General features: G+C 44.2%; 1 protein-coding gene across 2 annotated transcripts; it reads right to left on the bottom strand.

Annotated features, from left to right (window-relative positions):
- Nucleotides 1-2,294: 2,294 nt before the first annotated feature.
- Nucleotides 2,295-10,854, bottom strand: cldn19 (claudin 19). 2 transcript variants are annotated; one of them, XM_077006292.1, is made up of 5 exons: nt 10,124-10,854; nt 6,886-7,050; nt 6,344-6,428; nt 5,778-5,924; nt 2,295-3,922 (listed from the first exon to the last, which is right to left on the bottom strand). In XM_077006292.1, exons 1-5 carry the CDS (start codon nt 10,344-10,346, stop codon nt 3,886-3,888), a joined length of 657 nt encoding a protein of 218 aa, XP_076862407.1. In that variant the 5' UTR covers nt 10,347-10,854; the 3' UTR covers nt 2,295-3,885. The 2 variants fall into 2 exon arrangements, with proteins under 2 accessions (XP_076862407.1, XP_076862397.1); XM_077006282.1 differs by having other exon boundaries at nt 2,295-3,417.
- Nucleotides 10,855-20,377: the final 9,523 nt, after the last annotated feature.

The raw sequence follows: 20,377 nt of genomic DNA, 5'->3' as shown, positions 1-20,377 counted from the left end.
ATAACTAATTACTTTTTTAAAGTAATGTTCCCAACACTGGCTACTTCTACCACTACTACCAGGTAGGCGAGCAGCCATATGGAGAAGTATAACAGGGAAAATTAGCTTTGTATGGGATCATATGCATGACAGATTAAAATTGTTTATAACTATGCCCAGTTGTAGCATATATAATGTAAATAATAGTGGTCCTAAGATGGAGCATTGCGGGACTCCATATTTCACTTTTGTGCGTTTGAACAGAATATTTTTGAGCTCAACAAACTGAAAGCGATTAGTTAGGTAGAAATTAAACCACAAAAGGTTGTGCCTGAGATTCCAACCCAGCTTTCTAACCACTACTGCTACTACTACTACTACTACTAGTACTACTACTGCACTACCACTATCACTACTTCTACTACCACCACTACTATTTCTAGCACTTCTATTACTTCTCATACTACTTCTACTACTAATTATTATTGTAATGCTGTTTTTGTAAAATGTATTCCGTTTAGCCCAAATATTCCTATTTATGAACAGAATTTCTTAGGCTGTCTCTCAGTCTAACTCAGTGGTTCTCAAACTTTTTCAATCATTCCCCACCTCAGAAGAAGGGGAAATTCCATGCCCTACCTGTCCCATATCACCCAAACAAAATGGTAATAAAATACAAATGGGGGGGTGGCGATTGTGATTTGTTAACGGGGGGGGGGGGGGGCGTAATTTGTTGACCGGGGGAGGGGGTACAGATTCATTAAAGGGCCAAATCTAGCCCTGGTTCACCTTGTTCCGCAGACATTTTAAACATCCGGGGCTTATGCAAAACGAACAGGCATTAAAACGACAGGCTTAAAAAGGTTCATTTCTTCCAATTGCTTGTGCCCCACCTGCAATACCCATACACCTCACACTTTGAGAAACGCTGGTCTAACTGGTTAGTAAAAACTTAAAAATGTGTCAGATTCTGTGTATCAGTATATTCTCAGTGTCAGAGTATGCAATCAGTTTTGACCACCAGAGTGCACCATTTGAATGTTGTTCTATTAACATGAAGGCAAAATCTCATCAGACATGTAGAGTTAGATCCTGTTCATATCAGGAGTGTAATGTTTGATCCTTTTCATATCAGGAGTGTAATGTTAGATCCTGCTCATAGCAGAAGTATAATGTTAGATACTGCTCATATCAGGAGTGTAATGTTCGATCCTGCTCATATCAGGAGTGTAATGTTCGATCCTGCTCATATCGGAAGTGTAATGTAATATCAGAAGTTAGATCCTCATTTCTAGTTAGATCCTCATATCAGAGTTAGATCCTCATATCAGACGTGTAGGGTTAGATCCTCATATCAGACGTGTAATGTTAGATCCTGCTCATATCAGACGTGTAGGGTTAGATCCTGCTCATTAGAGGTGTAGGGTTATATCTTGCTCATATCAGAAGTGTAGGGGTGTAGATTCTGCTCATATCAGGAGCTGGTGTTGACGGCTGGTCCATCCTTTGATTCAACATGCAACAGCTTTGCTTTATCGCCATTCCTGACATGTTTACAGCTTAGAGCTGTTGCATCACATCGTGTAAAATGGTGTCATTAGCATGTTTGCTCTTATTCAGCGACAGTGCATGCAGATGCTATTCTGTGGATTATTGGGTGACACTACTGTATGTATATGATCTAGAGAATATCAAGCATGTAAGTTAGCATATGGTGGGGGCCTCAAAAAATATCGCTACTGCAAATGAATGTCTTTACTGTAGATAAACACCTCTACTGTAGATAAATGCCCCTACTGTAGATAAACACCACTACTGTAGATAAACACCTCTACTGTAGATAAATGCTTCTACTGTAAACACCTCTGTTGCAGATAAACGCCTTTCTTGCAAGTAAACACCTCTACAGTAAACCTCCCTGACAGTACATGAAGGAGATTCACACCACATGAGGATCAGTCAAGACAACTGTCATGGGATTATACTTCATCACACTTCCTACTTTTGACATGTCTTGTAACTGCTCCGTGATTCTCTTTCAAAGAGCTTGAGTCACCATATTTGTATCTTCAGAGGAGGCGTAAAGGATACTGCAGTGCTCTGAGATCTATTAAGGACATATTTGATTTCACACCAGAGACACATTTTCAGCAGCAAATTACATTAATGTCGTGATTTTAGTCCCTTCAGTGAAATGTAAGTTCTTAATATAATATTAGTTATGACCTGAGTTCCTAGTGTGTTAGTGTAATGTGAAATGTAATAGATCATATCTGGTCAACCAAGTCACTACATACACAATAATACTACAGGTGTCCTTTGTAGGTTTTATTTCCAAAAAATTAAAAACAACAACAAAAACACAGGAAAGTCGATACTTTATTTGAGATGATACATACTTGAATATTAGGAAACAAGTTTGATGAAAAAGAAAACAGAGAACTGAGTGATTTGTGATTACAGGCTAAAACTAATCAACTCTTCTAAAGACAACTGTGCATTTCAATGCAAGCTGAATATGATTCCAGACGTAGTCAGGAATGATCATTCATCAAGACAAATCATTTTGTGCACTACACAATGACACACTACACAGATTATACAAAATCTACACAAAATAAAAATAAAATAAAATGTCACAACCCAACATAGTTTCTGCAAAAAATGTATAATGCAGAAACTCATTACAGTTCATTACACAGAGGGCCAGGTCAGTGCCCCAAAGAGATAGGTATGTAATGTATGTAAATGTAATGTATGTGAATGTAATGTATGTATTTTTTGACTTGACAAAAAACAAAAGGCATTGTGAGTCAAAGCTTGGTTATACATCATTGGTATTAGGTTACACACACACACAAAATGCATACTTGCATAACTGTTGAAATGCATCATTACCCTGAATCAAGTCTCAGAAGTGTGAGATACATGTGAGGGCAAATGAGGTCTAATAATAATACCCCAAAAAAGAAACAAACGTAAATATACAGACACACTGTGGACTTTAGCAAACAGGTTCAGGTGTCACAACCCCAACGCCTTGGGCTCTCTCCGCACTCGCATTGTGGTCAGGGTGTGTTACATAAGCCAGTCCTAAGCTCTTGTACAGTACACGATCACATAAATGAATGTATTTACGTATTTGTATTCATAAGCGCAAGAAATTTGGCTAACACTGTTTAATACACAAATACTTTATGGGGTTCATATTTTCTTTTTCATTAATTTGCTTCATTGTTTTAAATTTAATTTAAACTTTTTTATTTATTTATTTTTTTACCTTTTTTGTAGTTTGTTCCAGTTATATGTTTGTTTGTTTATTACCAAGAGAGTGTCTCATCTGTAGCCAAAATCTAACTCAGAGACCAACGTAGCCGCCCTCTCCCAAACTACAAGTACTGCTCCCCTTTGTCTGGTGGAGAAGTTTTAACATTTGCTCTGCAATTTAAAAGAAAAGAACAATGTTTAAGTATGCTTACAGTTAAAAACAGGATCTGATCATAGTGGTGTCTAATAGCTGAGGACGTCCACAATCCTGCTTATCGCTTAAATCACATAACAAATATGTTGAAACAGGTGATAGCATTTTTTTTTCATGTTTACATACACTGCATCATCATGAACCAGTCCATGCTGTCGTTTATATATGTAAGAGTACATATTTACAAAGATGCTTTAAGAAAATGGGACAGTGAGGAAGAAAGGAACACAGCAACGGGGGGAGAAAATGGTTCGACCAACATTTTATTGATCAGGTGCTGATAAAAGGCACAGAGGTTTTAGGACCAGGGGAGAGGCTATAGAAGAGAGACGGGGTCCCCGTTTGGAAAGCAGGTGGAAGTAGAGGAGGGGCACACACACAGAGCGGAGCTGGAAGAGTCCTCGAGTAAAGGCGGGGAGGGTGGGTCAATCAGGAAAACTAGTCTCACTCAACAACTCAGCCCTGAATTAGACAAGAAGAAGAAGACAGTCGAAGAAGAACAGCGTTAGAAGATTTCGGGCGAGAGACCAATCACAAGACCCTTTCACTCGGCCCCCGGCTGCCTTAACTAGTTCAGGCAACCCGAGATTTGCGCCGGTCATGGGAAGGTCATTAAAGACGTTAGCAAAGCTAGTGGATGGCTGGGTTAGCCACACGATGTTTTTGACATATGATGTATATTCACATTCCCTGAGGCTGTTTAATCTATTTGTTATATAATATTGTGCAGAATGATGTTTTTGTGGTATTTTAAGACCAATGAAAAGTTCATTTGTCTGTTACATTAATATGAGCGCCATAGCGCGGACGGTGTGGTAACATGAGAGAAGTCAACCTGAACCAGAGGTGGTTGTCTTACTAAAACACACACAGAGCGGAAACCCAAACCAGACGTGGACGTGTTACTAAAACACACAGCAGAAAGCTGGTAGAGTTTTGGTACACGTTAGCCTGTAAGTTGTATTTGGGGCTAAGATAAGTACACGATCATTCCATTCAGATAAACCAAAATGCTAAAGCATTTGTGTCTTTTGGTGTAGATGGTTAAAACAGGTTTGATTACAACAAGTAAATCTAATTATTCAGATCCTAAACAGCTCAGTGATTCACATGTCATAAGTGAGTTAGTTGTGGATCTTTCAAACTGGTGGGTCTCGGTGGGTTTTAGTTGTTCATTCAGGCTGTACGATTTGTCCATGCATGAGGAGTCGTGGGGTTAGTAATGAGATATATTTAAAAAACTGATGTGTTGCTCTTTTGCTAAATCACAATACAAATGGCTCATTAACCCTCAGAATATGATGTCTCACCACCAAATCTGCATTTTGGAGACAAAAGTGCAACATTTCACTTTCCACTATTTCAAAACTGGTTTATTTGTTTGTTTGCATCTTAACTGTTGCCTTTTAGGTGACACATCCAGTTTTGTTTTGTTTTTTAAGAATCTCCATTTAAACATAAGATGACAAGAGAGAAGAAGAGCTAAACTGCTCTATACTTTGTGTGCTTGTGTGCAGTTTTCTCTAGGAAGCAGGCCCCTCTGTTTGGACATGCTCAGTACGTGTTTTACATATTGTTCTTTTCACGCGCCCAGTGTTCCCACATAGCAGCGGTGGCGCCCCACTGGTCAATGTGTCCATAAATAACATCCTCTGAAGTTTAGTGAGAAATTGCACAAGTGGACAGTGAAAGGCTCATAACTTCTGGTCTCGTCAATGGAGTGTGAGTGTGCGGAGGAACTGTGGAGGAACATAGAACTAACAAAGCTCCAGCCGTGTAGCACTGCGTGGGCAGACGCGCACACACACTGCCTGTCTCGAACTCTCACTTCACACTTCTCTGATCTTCTACAGTGGAAAGATCTCGAGCCCAGATTACACCACTGTTTACCTCCACTCACAGGGTGATGTAACCATCAGCTCAGGCGTGATGCTTACATCAGCCATTGAGACGCATATGGTAATGATAGGATTTTGCAATAGCAATACTCCAAATATTTCCAAATATTTTCAGCAATAAATTAATGTTTGAATTTGAATCCCTTGTTTAAAAAGAGGGAGCCTAGGGAAGAACTTAGCCGTCTCAGCCACCCTCAGTCCGATTACAAATATACTTCAATAAAATTTTGCATGAATTGTGCATATCTATGCAGTGTGTACTCAGAATGTGTCCAGAAATTCTCTGAGGTTTTTGTGAAGCGAAAGGAACATTGTGCTCCCCAAACAGGTGTAATCATGGTGAAGTGGGGGTTGCCTCTGTCTTTACAACGACATTTTTCTTGGTTTGATGTAGTTGTTGTAGTGTTTTTTACACGTACTCCCTGGCTGTAGAGGGCTGGGATTGCCGGTAGTATTGCTGTCCTCTCCTTTCCTCGTTAACACAGGAGCAGCAGAGGAAGGACCCGCCCAGCATCGTCAAACAAGCCGCCGCCCACCCCACAAACAGGGCGGAGCCAAACTCATACCTGGAGACAGATGGAAGAGCTCGGCTTTAGGAAGGAAGGCTTTCAACTGAAAGTTGGAGACTTTCAGCTTACACTGTGCAACCACTGTCCTTAAAAGGACTGGTTCTTTCTATGGTTTAGGAAGAACAAGACCAGACCTCTGGGGGTCTTTTTAATTTAGACAACAGACAGATATGCAAACAGAAATGTGTGTTTACTCTGAACTGGTTATTTGTAAAGATGTTCAGATGTGCTAAAGATGTAAAGATGTGCTAAAATATCATGGCAATTATATTTGAAAATATGAACATGAGACACAATGATCAGAATATTCTCACAGCAATTTACTTTTTTCTTATTGCCTGTCATCATAATAACATCACTCAGAAATCTGAACAATTTTGGTTCACAATTGTGTCATACCTGTAGTGATTTCTTACCTGGCATTGATTGGTGTGTTTGGATCAAAAAAGTGGTAAGAGACTTGTGTGGCGTACCAGGATACAGACACCAGTGTGCAGACGCCTAGCAACAACAACCAGATCAGAGAGTGTTTAGTGCACACACAGAAATGCCTCTCTGTTTACTTCCATTCAAATGACCCTGATAGCACTGGAATGTCCATTTCCTGTTTACAGCTGTCTGTCAGCAGGACACAATCGGTGCTGAAGCCCCAGACCCCATGAAACCGCAAGTGCAAGTTAATGAAGGAATAATGAAATGTAATTAAGGAAGTTTAGCAAAGCTGAAACCCACTGAATGAGAATATACCCTAAGCTGTTTCTCCTGCTTCCTGGATGAACCTTACTTATGTTCGCACTCAACATGAAATAAGCAATTACAAATATGTCCTGCCGTTTCTGGGCCTAATTACAGTGAATCCCCAGGGCTTGCCTTGAGCAGAACACCCACGTGAGATGCAGCCTGAAAAATGCAGACTTCACGTGGCATGCGGGACGTGAGGCGTGTGGGACGCCATTACCTGCGAGCAGGAACAGGGCTCCTCCTGCCACTGCTATCTTGTTCTTGGTGGATGGGTTGTTGTCACCCACTTTGGTGCATTTCATCCCCACCACACTGACGATGATGCCGATGAAGCCCATGAGCACGGAAATGACCATCAGAGCCCGACACGTCTGGATGTGAACTGGGGAGGTCAAGGAAAGAGTTAAAACTCAGTTAATAGAGCCTCCTAGCAGATGTTTCATGGATTATAATCCATCATGATGTTGTAAACTAACTTAAATCACTCAGGTATGGAATATTATGCAGTAACATGAATGTAAAGCTTCTGACCTGTTGCTTGTTTTCCATATGTCTAGCCCTGTGTGGTATGCAAATAAAATACAAATCTTTTGTTTGGTCTACTTTACAACTAGTAACAAGATGCTTAGGAGTTGATTAATGAAGTCATCTAGGGTGCAGTCCCCTTTAAAACAGGACTATTGCAGTTTAATCTTTACACTGCACTTCTCTGACATTATACTTTATACCCATGTGTCTTGTGGTGACTCAGAAGTGCATCTCAGTTCCACTGTGATATTCTGTGGATAACCCACACACTTTTCAGCGCATACATATGACCGTAGGAGGGACATTTTTACGTTTCACAGAAGGAATTAGTGTGGCTTGCTCCACAAAGGAGGATTGTTTGCACAACCCTGCCATCCTTTTGTACGAGGTAGATGTGCATAACGCGTCAGTCCTCACACCCGCAGCTTCTTCATGACCATCATCCACACTGTTTCGCTTTCTACGAACATTCAGTGAACTTTGCCACTGCTACTGTACCTCGCTGAGCTATTCTGCCCGGGACCTCTCTGACCAACCCTTACAGAACTCTACAGAAGCCCAGAAAAAAAAGCAACCGATCAACTCAGCGTATTAAATGTGCCAATAAAACAAGTTTCTCAACATTTCAAAGACGAGGACCGAGCAGGGAAATGTCACACGACTTTTGAAGTTTGATTCATACGTGTAAGGGTCCCCTTTGAAGCACGACTATAGCGAACGAGAGAGAGAGAGCGGTTCTCTCTTAGGCTGCTTTCGTCCTGCCTCTTGCCGCCTTCTTCTGTTTAAAGGGGGGAGTGGGATGTGACCCAGCAGGGCGTCACTTTGATCCCGGGGTCCTTGTTTGAATAGGACTTGTTGGAGTCGAGGGCGCGCAGGGGGGAGGAGACCACCTCCCACAAGCCCCTGCCCAGTGCCAGGGCTGGCAGTGGCAGGCACAGAGCAAGCGAGGCTAACGAGAGTGCACTTTGACAGCCTGCATACTTCAAGAGGATGCGTGTGTGTTTTAGGCCTTTGTCTATTGTGAGGAGGCTTGTGGGCTGTTTCCAACGTCATATCTGAAGCACCTCTCTACACATTCCCCACAGAAGACAAAAAAAAAACATTGACGTCACATTCATCAGAATTCCATTTTAGACATTTTACTCCTGAGACTCATTCTACACTGAGTACACTAAATATCACATTTGGTCATGTGAGGCAGCTCCTACATGCTTGAGTAGATGTTTGGTACGGACTTATATGCAAATTCAAAAGGAAACAGTTTTACTTTAAGTCTGTTTTTACCTTTAAAGTTTCTGCGTTCAAACAGAGCTCATTCCAGCCACCCTTTCCTGTTTCATTAAGAGTCTCTGCAGGGAGGGGCTGATCTCCACTGTTAAAGAGGTCAGCTGACAGCACACATAACAATCATTCAAGAAAGGACAAGGAGAAACTGCTGGCAAGATGGTCAGACAATGTAGGGCTGTAGGAGAATGCCCCTACATAAGCTCGAACATTGCAGTCACTATCCACCCGGATGACCTAAGTCAGAGCCAAACAAAGCCACTAGCCAGGGAGGGGAGTGTGGAACCAGACAGTCCCTTCACCCACTGGGGGTGCTGGGAAGGAGATCCCACCACTGTACTGTAGTCAGCTGCAGAGATATCTCTGTCTCTCCGTCTGGGTTATTGCGCACTGAACATCTATTGTGAAGCTCGGTGTGCTGCATGCGCTTTGCAGAACGTCTCCAATGTATCTTAACACAGCTGTTGTGTTTAATACGTCTGTACGTTGTTGCTTTATTACGTAAGATATGAAGTCAATGATGCTACTGGTATTCTGTTTTTAGCATATCTATAAACTGCATCTATATGAATTGTAGCTTCAGCAACCATCCAAAAAAGGTGCAATGATGTAATCTAAATGATGTGCCAGGCATCAGGGTATGTTATAAATATGCCCTTTTGAAATCATGTGATAATGTATGTCTCTAGTGTATATTTTACCATAGGCCTATTAGCACAGGAAGAAACAATGCTAGTGTATTGTGTGGGGAAGTGTATTTAGCATTCTAGACATATCTTTGGTGTTTGACTCAACACTAGGCTTTTATTCTCAAAACAACTACTATTCATGCCATCAAGACAATAAGATGTTTTTATTACAGTGATGAGCAAAAACAAACAGATGTTGCATTTCCGAAGATCCAACCAAACATAATTTTCTGTGTTTTAAAAACATATTAGAAGTAATTCTTGCATTTTTACAATGTATGCCCCATCATGAGAAACAGTTGTTGTGTTTATCCATCGTAACAGTGGTGAAGTGTAAACAATGTGGGTGTGGTGCAGTTTGTCATAATATATCCAAGTACTTCAAATATTCCATTGAGAAATGAATCATAATGAGAATAGTTTAGTGCTTGAGATAGGCAAGAGATGACTGTTCCTTATTAAATTCAAATCAACAAGCTACCACAAAACTGAGAGTGACAGTGGCTGTAAATGCTGATTAACAGCTGTGTAATGGTACCCTCTCTATTTCAACAGTCAATGAGGACCTCGCTGAGGTTGCCTGTAGGTCGCATAAGGCTTTAATTAACATATGTCAGCCGTTGCATATTTTTAATCTGATGGATTTTACAAGATGATTAAATCCATATGTTTGCTTTAGTAGCAAGATTATATTCTCTCCTTTTCTGTTTTCATTTGTCAGCATCTGTCAAATTTAATTGGTCTCAATGGGTAGAAAGATGCCTTACTGTAAATATGTATTTTCGTATTAAAAATATTTTTCTCCTTCACATATCCCTGACTTGACTCGAATGTTTCATCGCACGTAAAACTTCTACAGACCTCAAACAACAGAGCGGTTTGTGGATGGAGCGGGACCCAGCCACGTCTGCTCGACCAATCGGACGCTGCCGTCTCTGGAAAGGTGGTACTTACTGTCGAGGGAGAGCAGGGAGTCGAAGATCTTACACTGCACTTGACCCGTGCTCTGAGACGCACACGACATCCACAGGCCTTCGTACAGGCCCACCGCCATGATGATGGCGTCCCCTGCGTAGGACGACTGCTTCCACTGCGGCAGCACCGTGGTGGAGATGATCCCGATCCATCCTCCCAGAGCCAGGAAGTAGCCGAGGAGCTGGAACCCCGAGTTCGCCATGCCTCCCTGTACGCTCCTTTATGGGGAATCAAACGTTGCTGATTTTGCTCTTCTTATAAATCAGGATGCTGCTCCACAAAAACCACCTGTTCTGGCAAGCAGCTGTCCCATAAACACTAAAGTCCCAACAATGTCCCACAATTCCTAGCAGCAGACAGCACAGCACGCTAGGCCCCCCAACCAAAAGTGTTCAGTTTCTTCCTCTTGACAACTTGCTTGCCGTATCCACTACTTGCGTTCAGGATCAGCACATGGCATCCGGAGGTCCCTGCCTCTGTCACTAGCACAAGCGTCTGTCAGACCAACCAACAGCCCTTGCCCTTAATGGGAGGATTCACTCTTGTTCCTCTGAGAAGCACCACCTCCACCCTGGGGTCGGCTGCAGACCGGGAGAGAGGGAGCCGTACGTGTTCGCGGGTGCAGACAGACTCAGAACTCCTCTGGAAACTGCATAGTTGCTCTTGTCACACTCCAGTGGGTCTGCATGGTGCTTGGCGGGACTGGGCAACTGTAATAGGGGGGGGAAAAAAACAGAGGGAAAACTTCACAAACAGAGCCCTGATAGGCTGAAGGCAAAAAGGGGGCGGAGGGTCAGGCCTCTGAGCATGCTCAAATCGTCTGATCTGCTAAAGACACGCCCACTGAAAGGAATGTAAAGTTCTGCTCATTAAACCCATATGTCACTGGCAGAGGTGAACCACAGAATTAGGAGCTGTAGTGCATGCTGTAATCCTAATTTATAATCCGCCTGGTGTGAGATGTGCTGTGAGGACGATCAGATCCATACACAGGTTTGCACAAGTATAAACTCACAGGAGGATGAAAAGTGAAGGTGTGATCGTGGTGGTGTCTGCTGCTCACTGTGCCTCCATTTGCATATGTGTTTCTTAACCAGCCTTGTGGGAACAGGCCTGGATCCCTGGCAACCATGTGCATAAGTCACCCTTTAGAACAGTACTCTCATGAAAAGGACGTGTCGCCCACAGACAAAACCGCCCGCACTGGGGATTTAGAGGCTGACCCATGACAGCTCTAAGGATCTCCATGGGAACGTTGCTCGGATTAATCCCAGAGAGGGAGAGGAGGAGAGAGAGATTGGGTCGGTCACTGGTGGCTGCAGAAAACTGTTATCAAGTATGTTTGTGACACGCAAAATATTCAAAAGAAGCAGAGAACGAGGGCTCTGATTCATCATCATCATCATCAGTGTTGATCATGAAAGTAAAAATACAGCTATTACAACAACAAACTGAAGTACAAAAAATGTCCAGATCATAATATCTTTCAGGTTTTTAAAATGTTCCAAAAGTAACACTACATTAAAGAACTAAGTGTTCCAGTAACTCCCTTAGTAGGGATCCAGTGGGTTTACTGGAGATGTCTAATGGGTTTTTCTGAACCATATCCACAGAATCAGGATTACGTACCCAGTTCATGAAGTCATGGTTCGTGTGCCCTCCTGAGATGTATGTTTTTGTAGACACAGAGCTTCATTATCTGGATGGCAAAAATTCCTTTAATCCCCCTGAGACCTCAAGATCGCCCTCCATCAGCCCCTTCAGCCAAACAACCCCAGGATGGCCACCCCACCCCAGTATTGCCACTGCAAGATCTCCCCAGGCTTGCTGTTTACACTGGAGTGGATCTCAGCAAAACTGTGTGGTTTGGACAGACCTTTCTCCAAACACCTCTAACCCCATCTCCCAGATTAAAATACCACGCCGCCACAGTCCCTTGGCCCTGCGCAAATACCTCCTCTGCAGGCAGAATGGAGGTGGGTGGAGTGAAAGTGGGTGGAGTGGGGGAGAAGGCTGTGATAGGACCATCATCTCCACCACCTCAACCCATCACAGACATCCACACCAGAGAAGCGTAAGTAAAACGGCTACAAAAAGTGTAGCATGACGTCCCTGTACACCAATCATACGTAGAACAGAAAGGAAGAGTGAAGATGAAGGAAAGTGTGAATCCTTGAAGTGTGGATCCTGTTTAAAAGGAAGAGGAGGCCTCTGTAAAGAAAACAACTGAAGTGGCTACGTCACCAAGGTGAAACCACCGGGCTGGATTCATCTTGCATTCGCTTACACTATCCAGAACTGACGAACCCTCTGAACTACACAGGCAACAAGGAGACCAGGCACGAACAAACAATTACGTTTTATTTCATTTCCATCACTTTGTGCAAAACAATATTAAACAACACCAATTAGCTGAGAGCCGGTTGGTCAGGGTCACATGCGACCGGCTCTGGCTTTGATGTAAAAGGCCGCGAATGTCACAACCAGGACATGACTCCCAGTTAGCAGCTCTTCAGCTAATGGTTCCAGTCAAAGTGATTTCTGCACTCTCTGCCCTGTAGGAGCTGTGCAGAAAGACCCCTGACAGCACATGGACCCTGTCAGCGTGGCTTATGGACCCAATCATTTCTCCTTCCTCTCTGCCAATAGTTACACCATTTTTAATAAACAATAAAAAAATAATCAGCCTCTTTCACCCTCCGAAATAAAATCTAAAATTGCAGCAAGATGCACACATCCTTTTATCTGGGCAGTACCTGGAACGTCCAACCCTACACCATCCAAAACAGCAGGTAGGGTCAGTCAGGTGGGGAAGGTCAGGTAGGGTGGGTCAGGTAGGGTCAGTCAGGTGGGGAAGGTCAGGTAGGGTCGGTCAGGTGGGGTCAGTCAGGTAGGGTCAGTCAGGTAGGGTCAATCAGGTAGGGTGGGTCAGGTAGGGTGGGTCAGGTAGGGTCAGTCAGGTGGGGTCAGTCAGGTAGGGTCAGTCAGGTATGGTCGGTCAGGTAGGGTCAGTCAGGTAGGGTCAGTCAGGTAGGGTCAATCAGGTAGGGTGGGTCAGGTAGGGTGGGTCAGGTAGGGTCAGTCAGGTAGGGTCAGTCAGGTAGGGTCAGTCAGGTAGGGTCAATCAGGTAGGGTGGGTCAGGTAGGGTGGGTCAGGTAGGGTCAGTCAGGTATGGTCGGTCAGGTAGGGTCGGTCAGGTAGGGTCAGTCAGGTAGGGTAAGTCAGGTAGGGTCAATCAGGTAGGGTGGATCAGGTAGGGTGGGTCAGGTAGGGTCAGTCAGGTAGGGTCAGTCAGGTAGGGTAGCAGTCCTGCTCCAGGGCCCTTTGAGGGATCTCTCCACTATGTGTCCCAGTCAGCAGCCATTCCATTTAAACAGAGAAGCACAAGAAAACTTATCCATGTTAAACTACTACACGCCTTCTAAATACATTTGCAAGCATGACGACCTCTCAGACAGAACTTTGTTCACCTGGCAGATCACGGTGACACTGCAGGAGCTGTAGATGCCATGTTGATGTTTGTCTTCCACTTGGCCTTGATTTACATTCTCACACTGCTGCCTATAAATCAGTTATAACAGCACTAACCATCCAATGGATTAAACTTGGAGAGCACACTGCATATTTGAACAGAGGGAAACAATAATGTTCTTTTAAATGATGCTTGCTAGCGTCGAGGAGATCCTCTGCCAAAGCCCCACTCCACTTCATCGTTGCACACACACAGAGCTCCAGCCTTCCACCCTCTGGACGTCCATCAAAGCACCTCGTCCCCCGGCCGTCCTCCCGGTGCTTCCAGTCCTCGTTTATAATGTGGAACAGCCAATAGTTGTCCTGCAATACTAATGAACCTCAATTAGTCCCAGGTGGACACTCCCCGCTGAGGGTCCTGAGGGCTTGTTCAGTGTCACCATCTTACAAAAGCTCAACTAGTCCATGTCACAGTGTGCCATACAGGGAGGGAGACACCTCTCAGCAAACCCCCCCACACATACACACAAACACACACACACATACTCACACACACACATGCACACACACAAAATCTCCTAATAATTAATCATTCTTGGGTTCCTTTCCTTTCTTCCTTATTTAAGCCCACAGGGGCCCACACTGGGGCCCACAGATGCCCACATCACAACAAACACCACAACAGCCCAATGTAGCAATAGTGGGAACGTAGATCTGGGAACAAAAGCAACAGCTGAGTGGATAAGATGATCCTTTGCAATACATGTACCTGCAGCAAATCACAGTATGTTTCTGTACTTGCAGTGGAGAAGACTCTGGAGGAGTCTCACATGTTCACTAGGGCTATCTCAAAGATCTGCTCCTGGAGATATTTCTAAACAGGAAACTGCTCCATGAGCTTGACGAAGTAAGCAAATCAGTGCATGATCAGAGTGTTTATGGGTCGTCTAGGTTGGAGTTGTCAGACTGTTTGGGTTGTCATGGTTGGAGTTATCAGACTGTTTAGGTTGTCTAGGTTGGAGTTATCAGACGGTTTGGGTTGTCTAGGTTAGAGTTATCAGACTGTTTGGGTTGTCTAGGTTGGAGTTATCAGACGGTTTGGGTTGTCTAGGTTGGAGTTATCAGACGGTTTGGGTTGTCTAGGTTGGAGTTATCAGACGGTTTGGGTTGTCTAGGTTAGAGTTGTTTGAATGCAGTGTAGTTCTACTCTAGACAAGGTGTCTGCATTTTAGTCTGTTTTCGAATGTTTATTTGTTTGCTTGTTTGTTGTTTTTGCCTCTTGTTTGATTATTTTAGGCCCGTTATGCCTATTGAACTGTGTTAAAATTTTGGTGTTTGCCATTCTATGATGTCACTTTGGTGTTTGCCATTCTATGGTGTCTTTTCTGTCTTTTTATCACTGTGGTGTTGTTTTACAGTTAGATAAAAAATAAATAACTTTAGTTTCTTTCTTTAGTTCCTATTCACTCAAGGTTTCTGAATAAAAATGCAGCTGTCATGTCATAATAAGAGCACGTGGATTTGAGCAGTAGCTTGCCTTCTAAGTTGAACTGTTTGAATTCAAGGAAGTATAAATGTATATGCAAATTATTGTGATTCATGGCCGCAACACTTACACTTACATCACTGCGTAGTTGCACGAGTGAGTGGCGTTGAGCTCGGAGGGTGAGAAAAAAGGGAGTGAGTTCCAAGTTTAGCTCTGGCTGTGGTTTATACATCACGCTGGCGATGAAGATGACTGAGTGTTTTCTGCCATCAGCCTCAGCCTCTCTGTTCGTGCCAGGAAACCTGCCAAAGCCACGGTGACCCTACATCCCTGCACGTGGTTCTGGGGGTGTGTCAAACGAAAGGAGGCGGGCACTGTTACTGCACCGTATGGGATGAGAGGGACAGAGCATGTTTAGGATGAGAGGGACAGTGTGTGTTTAGGACGAGAGGGACAATGTGTGTTTAGGATAAGAGGGACAATGTGTGTTTAGTATCAGAGGGACAGTGTATGTTTAGGATCAGAGGGACAGCCTGTCTGATGTGAGACACATGCAAATCTGGGTGTCTACAGGAATTCAAGCAGTGACAAAATTAGAGAGAGATTATTACTCAAAATTAGAGAGAGATTATTAATCACAATTAGAGAGAGATTATTAATCAAAATTAGAGAGACATTAATTCGCAAAAACAGATGAGCTGACTTCAGAAGCTCTCCAGACAGTGTCTCAGCACGAGGTGACGGTTAGTTAAGTTTGTTCAGTCTGTGGCGGGCCACGAGTCTTTCAGAACATGTTCAAATGGACTCGAGTTCAACATGCTGAGTTGGGTTGTCATCTCAGCTGCATGCCGGCAGCAGATGAAGGCACACTCAGACAGGGCTCAACGTACTGTGGTCTCCTCCTGCCTCACAATCCTGCACCCCCTCTGTGATAACAAGCTTTAGTCTTTTTGGTGAGACCTGGTCCAGGTCTGAAAACAGCTCAGTCTGGCCTCATTAAAACATTTGGACAGAATCCACTGGCATGCCATCTGCCTGCACAAGGTGCAGGTTTGCCCCGACCCAGGCAAAGAGAATGCACGAGAACCCAGGGGAGAGGCTGGAGAACCCAGGGGAACCCGGGGGAACCCATCCCAGCCATCGGAGCTGCCGCAAAGCAGCCCAGATGACTATGGCATCATTCATAGGTTTTGTGAGGAGGGAGGATATGTCACACACACACACACACACACATACACACACACACACACACACACACACACACACACACACACACACACACACACACACACACATACACACACACACACACACACACACACACACACACACACACACACACACACACACACACTCATACACACATACCCGTCACACACACACACACACACACACCCCTCATAGATTTACGTCCAGGCACAGATGCACATGCTCACTGCATTGGGTTTGTATGGTGCGAATACGGGGTGTGAGTTCCATGTTTAACTCTGGTTGTGGTCGCTGTGTTTACACCTTACAGATCTTACTTAATATTGGTAGACAAAAGAACATTTTGCTAGTATATTCAGCCAAAGTGTCTGAAACTTTGTCAGAAGCAGCGACAAAGTTCTGTCCTTGCCAATCTGCCTTCATCTCTGCACCTTGTTCACTCGTACCTTGAAGACACACTTGCCGATGTTCTTTCCTAAAGCTGCTTACATATTTAGTGTTAAATCACTAGGTGTTTTCCCTGGGAATCATACCCAGCACATTCACACCATACCTGCTCTGTCAGGTGAGCTACAGTTACACACAAAACCAGTGACTGAACTAGAGCACTGGTAGACTAGCCTGCCACAACTTCAAAAACTGATATACAGTACAAGAATATGAACATCATTTGGCTCAATGAAGCCTCCTCTACTTTGGTGCTGCAGTGTTTACCTGCTCACCACTGCACCATGACTTTGGAGTGAGTGATCTTGCTGGATACAGATGATCTTGTCACTAATACAAAATGTTTCCTCAATATGGTGGCGCTTTGTTTGTGTCAGTGAACTGTAAAGGCAGCAGAACCCGCTCTAATTGAAATGGGTGACTGTAATTGTACTAACAGACTTGCATCCCCAGACATTGGGTGGAAACCCAGTGAGCTATTATGATGCAGAGTAATTAGCTTTAATTAACAACTGAGATAGTGAGCTTTTATTTATTGCATATAAGTATCAATTAACGTCCCCCTTAGCAAGAACTTGGTTTTAGAACATCAATATTTCTTAAACCCAATGCGGGGGCATGAGGCCCACCCACCAACTCCAGCTACTCAGCACCGTCAATCAGACCTCCAATCCAAGACAAACAGATGGAGAGGGCTTGGTCCTTTCAGTGCACAACACTAACATCCTTCAAACTCAAAGCACCTTTTGTCATTTCCTGGTTAGTGGAATGTACATTTTTCTTGCTGCTCTTTCTAATTTAGGTTCAGCATAAACTAATAGTTAATTAAAAGCTACAATGGGCCACTTTCCATCATTAAGTAAACAAAGCTGGGAACTACACGAGGAAAATAACATAGGATGCATTAGGTTAACAGTTAATAATAGTGTTAAAGTCCATGCAATAATGCATTCATTCATTGAAATTCACATCAGGACATGCATGAAGAACACGAAGATGAACTCACGAGGTTGTGTCAGGTGATCACAGTCCCGTCGGATCATGTCCAGATGATCTGCTGCCTGTTTTCCTCCAGGAGCCGCAGGAGTGATTAGATTCGTCGATGATGTGCACCGAGCTCAAGAGCACACAGCCCATCACCAGATACTTTTACACTCTTCATTGCATGGATTTTTGTCCAGGGCCTTCCATTGCTAAGCCAGGCTTAAGAATCAGCTGATGTGATCAAAGGAAAGATGTCATGGTCTGGCTAACAGGAGCGGAGTGGTCCTAAGACATGGATGGGGCCTCCCAGTGGACCTTGAGCTACACTACGTGCCTCGACACGGGAAACCATGGCCGTTTGTTCCCTGTTCTTAGAAACCTCGTTAGCGGTTTCCGGAGTGGCGTTTGCCATCCCTCTCATCGATGCTCAGGGAGCCGACAGCCCTCCTCTGCTGTTGTAAGCCGAGGCAGGAGTGAGGACCAGCGTGTCCCTGTTGGTTGGACTGAAAGGTGCTTTTTCATCTTCTGTAGCATAACACTCAAGTGTCCATGGTGGACCAGGTCCATATTCATCAAGAGTGACCTCTGAAAAGAAAGCCGATCACTCAGAGCAAATAGGAGGCCCTGCTTACTTGGAGGGCACAGGGCACACAGCCATGTCTGGATGGGGTCTTAGGTAATCACCCCCACCTGCACCACCACCTGGGGAAATAATTAAAGTAGAGCATGAAGATGGAGGCCTCCTACTGAAGGGCTTCCACCTGGCAGGGGTGGAGTGTGGCTGGTGGGTGTAGCATGTCCAGTGGGTGGAGCGTGACTGGTGGGTGGAGTGTGATCGGTGGGTGGAGATTTCAGCGGGTGGAGGGTACTGGCTAGAGTCAACACGCCCTCGTCGTATTGGCAAAGCTTTACGAGACTGAGCTGGGCACGATAACTGAAAACGACAGAGATTCGGAGGGGAATGTGTTGAACTTAATCCACCATTGTGCTGTGGTCCTTAGCTTTTTGGCAGCTCAGGCAAGGAGGACATTCTTCTACCCAGAGGAAACTCTAATGTGGTTGGAAGAGCCGTGCGTAATGTGAAGGGAGAAATGTGCCATCTCGGACAAAGCCAGTAAAGACCAAAACAGTCTGACTTTCACCCACTGAGACATGAGTTATTTTCTTAGAAAGAATTCTGAATAATTAAGATGTTGACGTGAATATTCCATGTATGCAAACTGAGATATACGGCCAGGGTGCAGATGAGCGTTAAGACTCCTTGGCTCCTCCCCCTTAACCCCCTTGCCTCCTCCCCCTTCCCTCCCCTTCTGTTGCTCAGCTCAGCTTGACACTGTGGCAGAGAGGCCTGGCTGTGCTCTCCTGTTTCCATGACAATGTTCAGTGACATCTTTATTTGACAGGCCTGCAACAAAAAGGCTCCCAGAAACGACGCCTCTCTGAGGCGGTGAAGAGCGTTCTGGGCTGTTAGGAGATGCTCTCAGCTGGAAATGTTAATGTCATGATTTCCATGAAGGTGCTGTGTGCTGCGAATGTTAAACTGACTTTCTCCAAACTAAACTGATGTTGGAATTCTGCCATTTTTACCACTTGCACTTAAATTAGAGCGCAGCACGTCTTCTAGTGCTAAAGGCTTTTTCATGAACCTTCGTGTCTTGATCGCTTGCTGTTAAAAGTAAACCTTCAGTTTCCTGCCCTGACATTACACTGCTGGCTCAGGAATTACTTGCATAGTTCACTAATGACCAGTGTGAGAAGATACATCAGTCTTAAGTGGCTCAGTCAGGGCTGCAGGTCCAGAGTCCTGTACAGCTTGGTGATTTCTTTACTTAAACACTCCCCTTTATCCTAATAATGAACGGAGCAGTTGGATTGAGTGTATATGGGCAGGAACATTAACTGTACTGCACTCAAATTCTCCAGGACTATAGATCTGCATCTGTGGGGCATGTTTAACGTTTAAAGTCCTTATGAGCAGTGATGAACGTTTCCTTCCTCACACGTGACCCCATCACCTATCTCACGTATCTCACCTTTCTCAGCTGAAGAGCTGCCACTCACCCAGTCCTGCTCATCTTCCAAGCCTGTCCCAGACCAGTACGTGGCCTGTCCCAGGCCAGTATGGGGCCTGTCCCGGGACAGGATTGGCCCTGTTCTGCTCCAGTACGGGGCCTGTCCCGGGCCAGTGTGGGGCCTGTACCGGGACAGTACGGGGACCGTCCAAGTCTTGGGGGAGTGGGGGTAATAGGGAGACACTTCATCATGGTGCTTGCTGAAGTCATCATCCAGGCATCCATCAAATCTACTTACAATGCCATCCATTGTTTTCCACTAAGACAAGGTTTGTTTTCGACCTTAGGCAAAGAGCACAGAATATGAAATAAGACTGTAGTGGCTGGTCCACTAGCACTGGACCGCTAGATTAACCTCAAACTCTTGAAAGAGCAGGATAATTATTGTAATTGTTTTTCTGCAATTTAAATGCACCTCATAAAAAATACATTATATGGCATTGTAATGATGTTTGGTTTTCTAATGGTAGGGAATTAGGTTTATGGACTATTTTACTATTCTGTTAAATAAATCCTGACAATATAATTCTTTTTTTCATGGAAACCCTAGCTTAACCTGTGTC

This window comes from Brachyhypopomus gauderio, chromosome 1 (assembly GCF_052324685.1).
Source record: "Brachyhypopomus gauderio isolate BG-103 chromosome 1, BGAUD_0.2, whole genome shotgun sequence".
NCBI lineage: Eukaryota > Metazoa > Chordata > Actinopteri > Gymnotiformes > Hypopomidae > Brachyhypopomus > Brachyhypopomus gauderio.
This window is presented reverse-complemented; position numbering and strand designations above follow the sequence as displayed.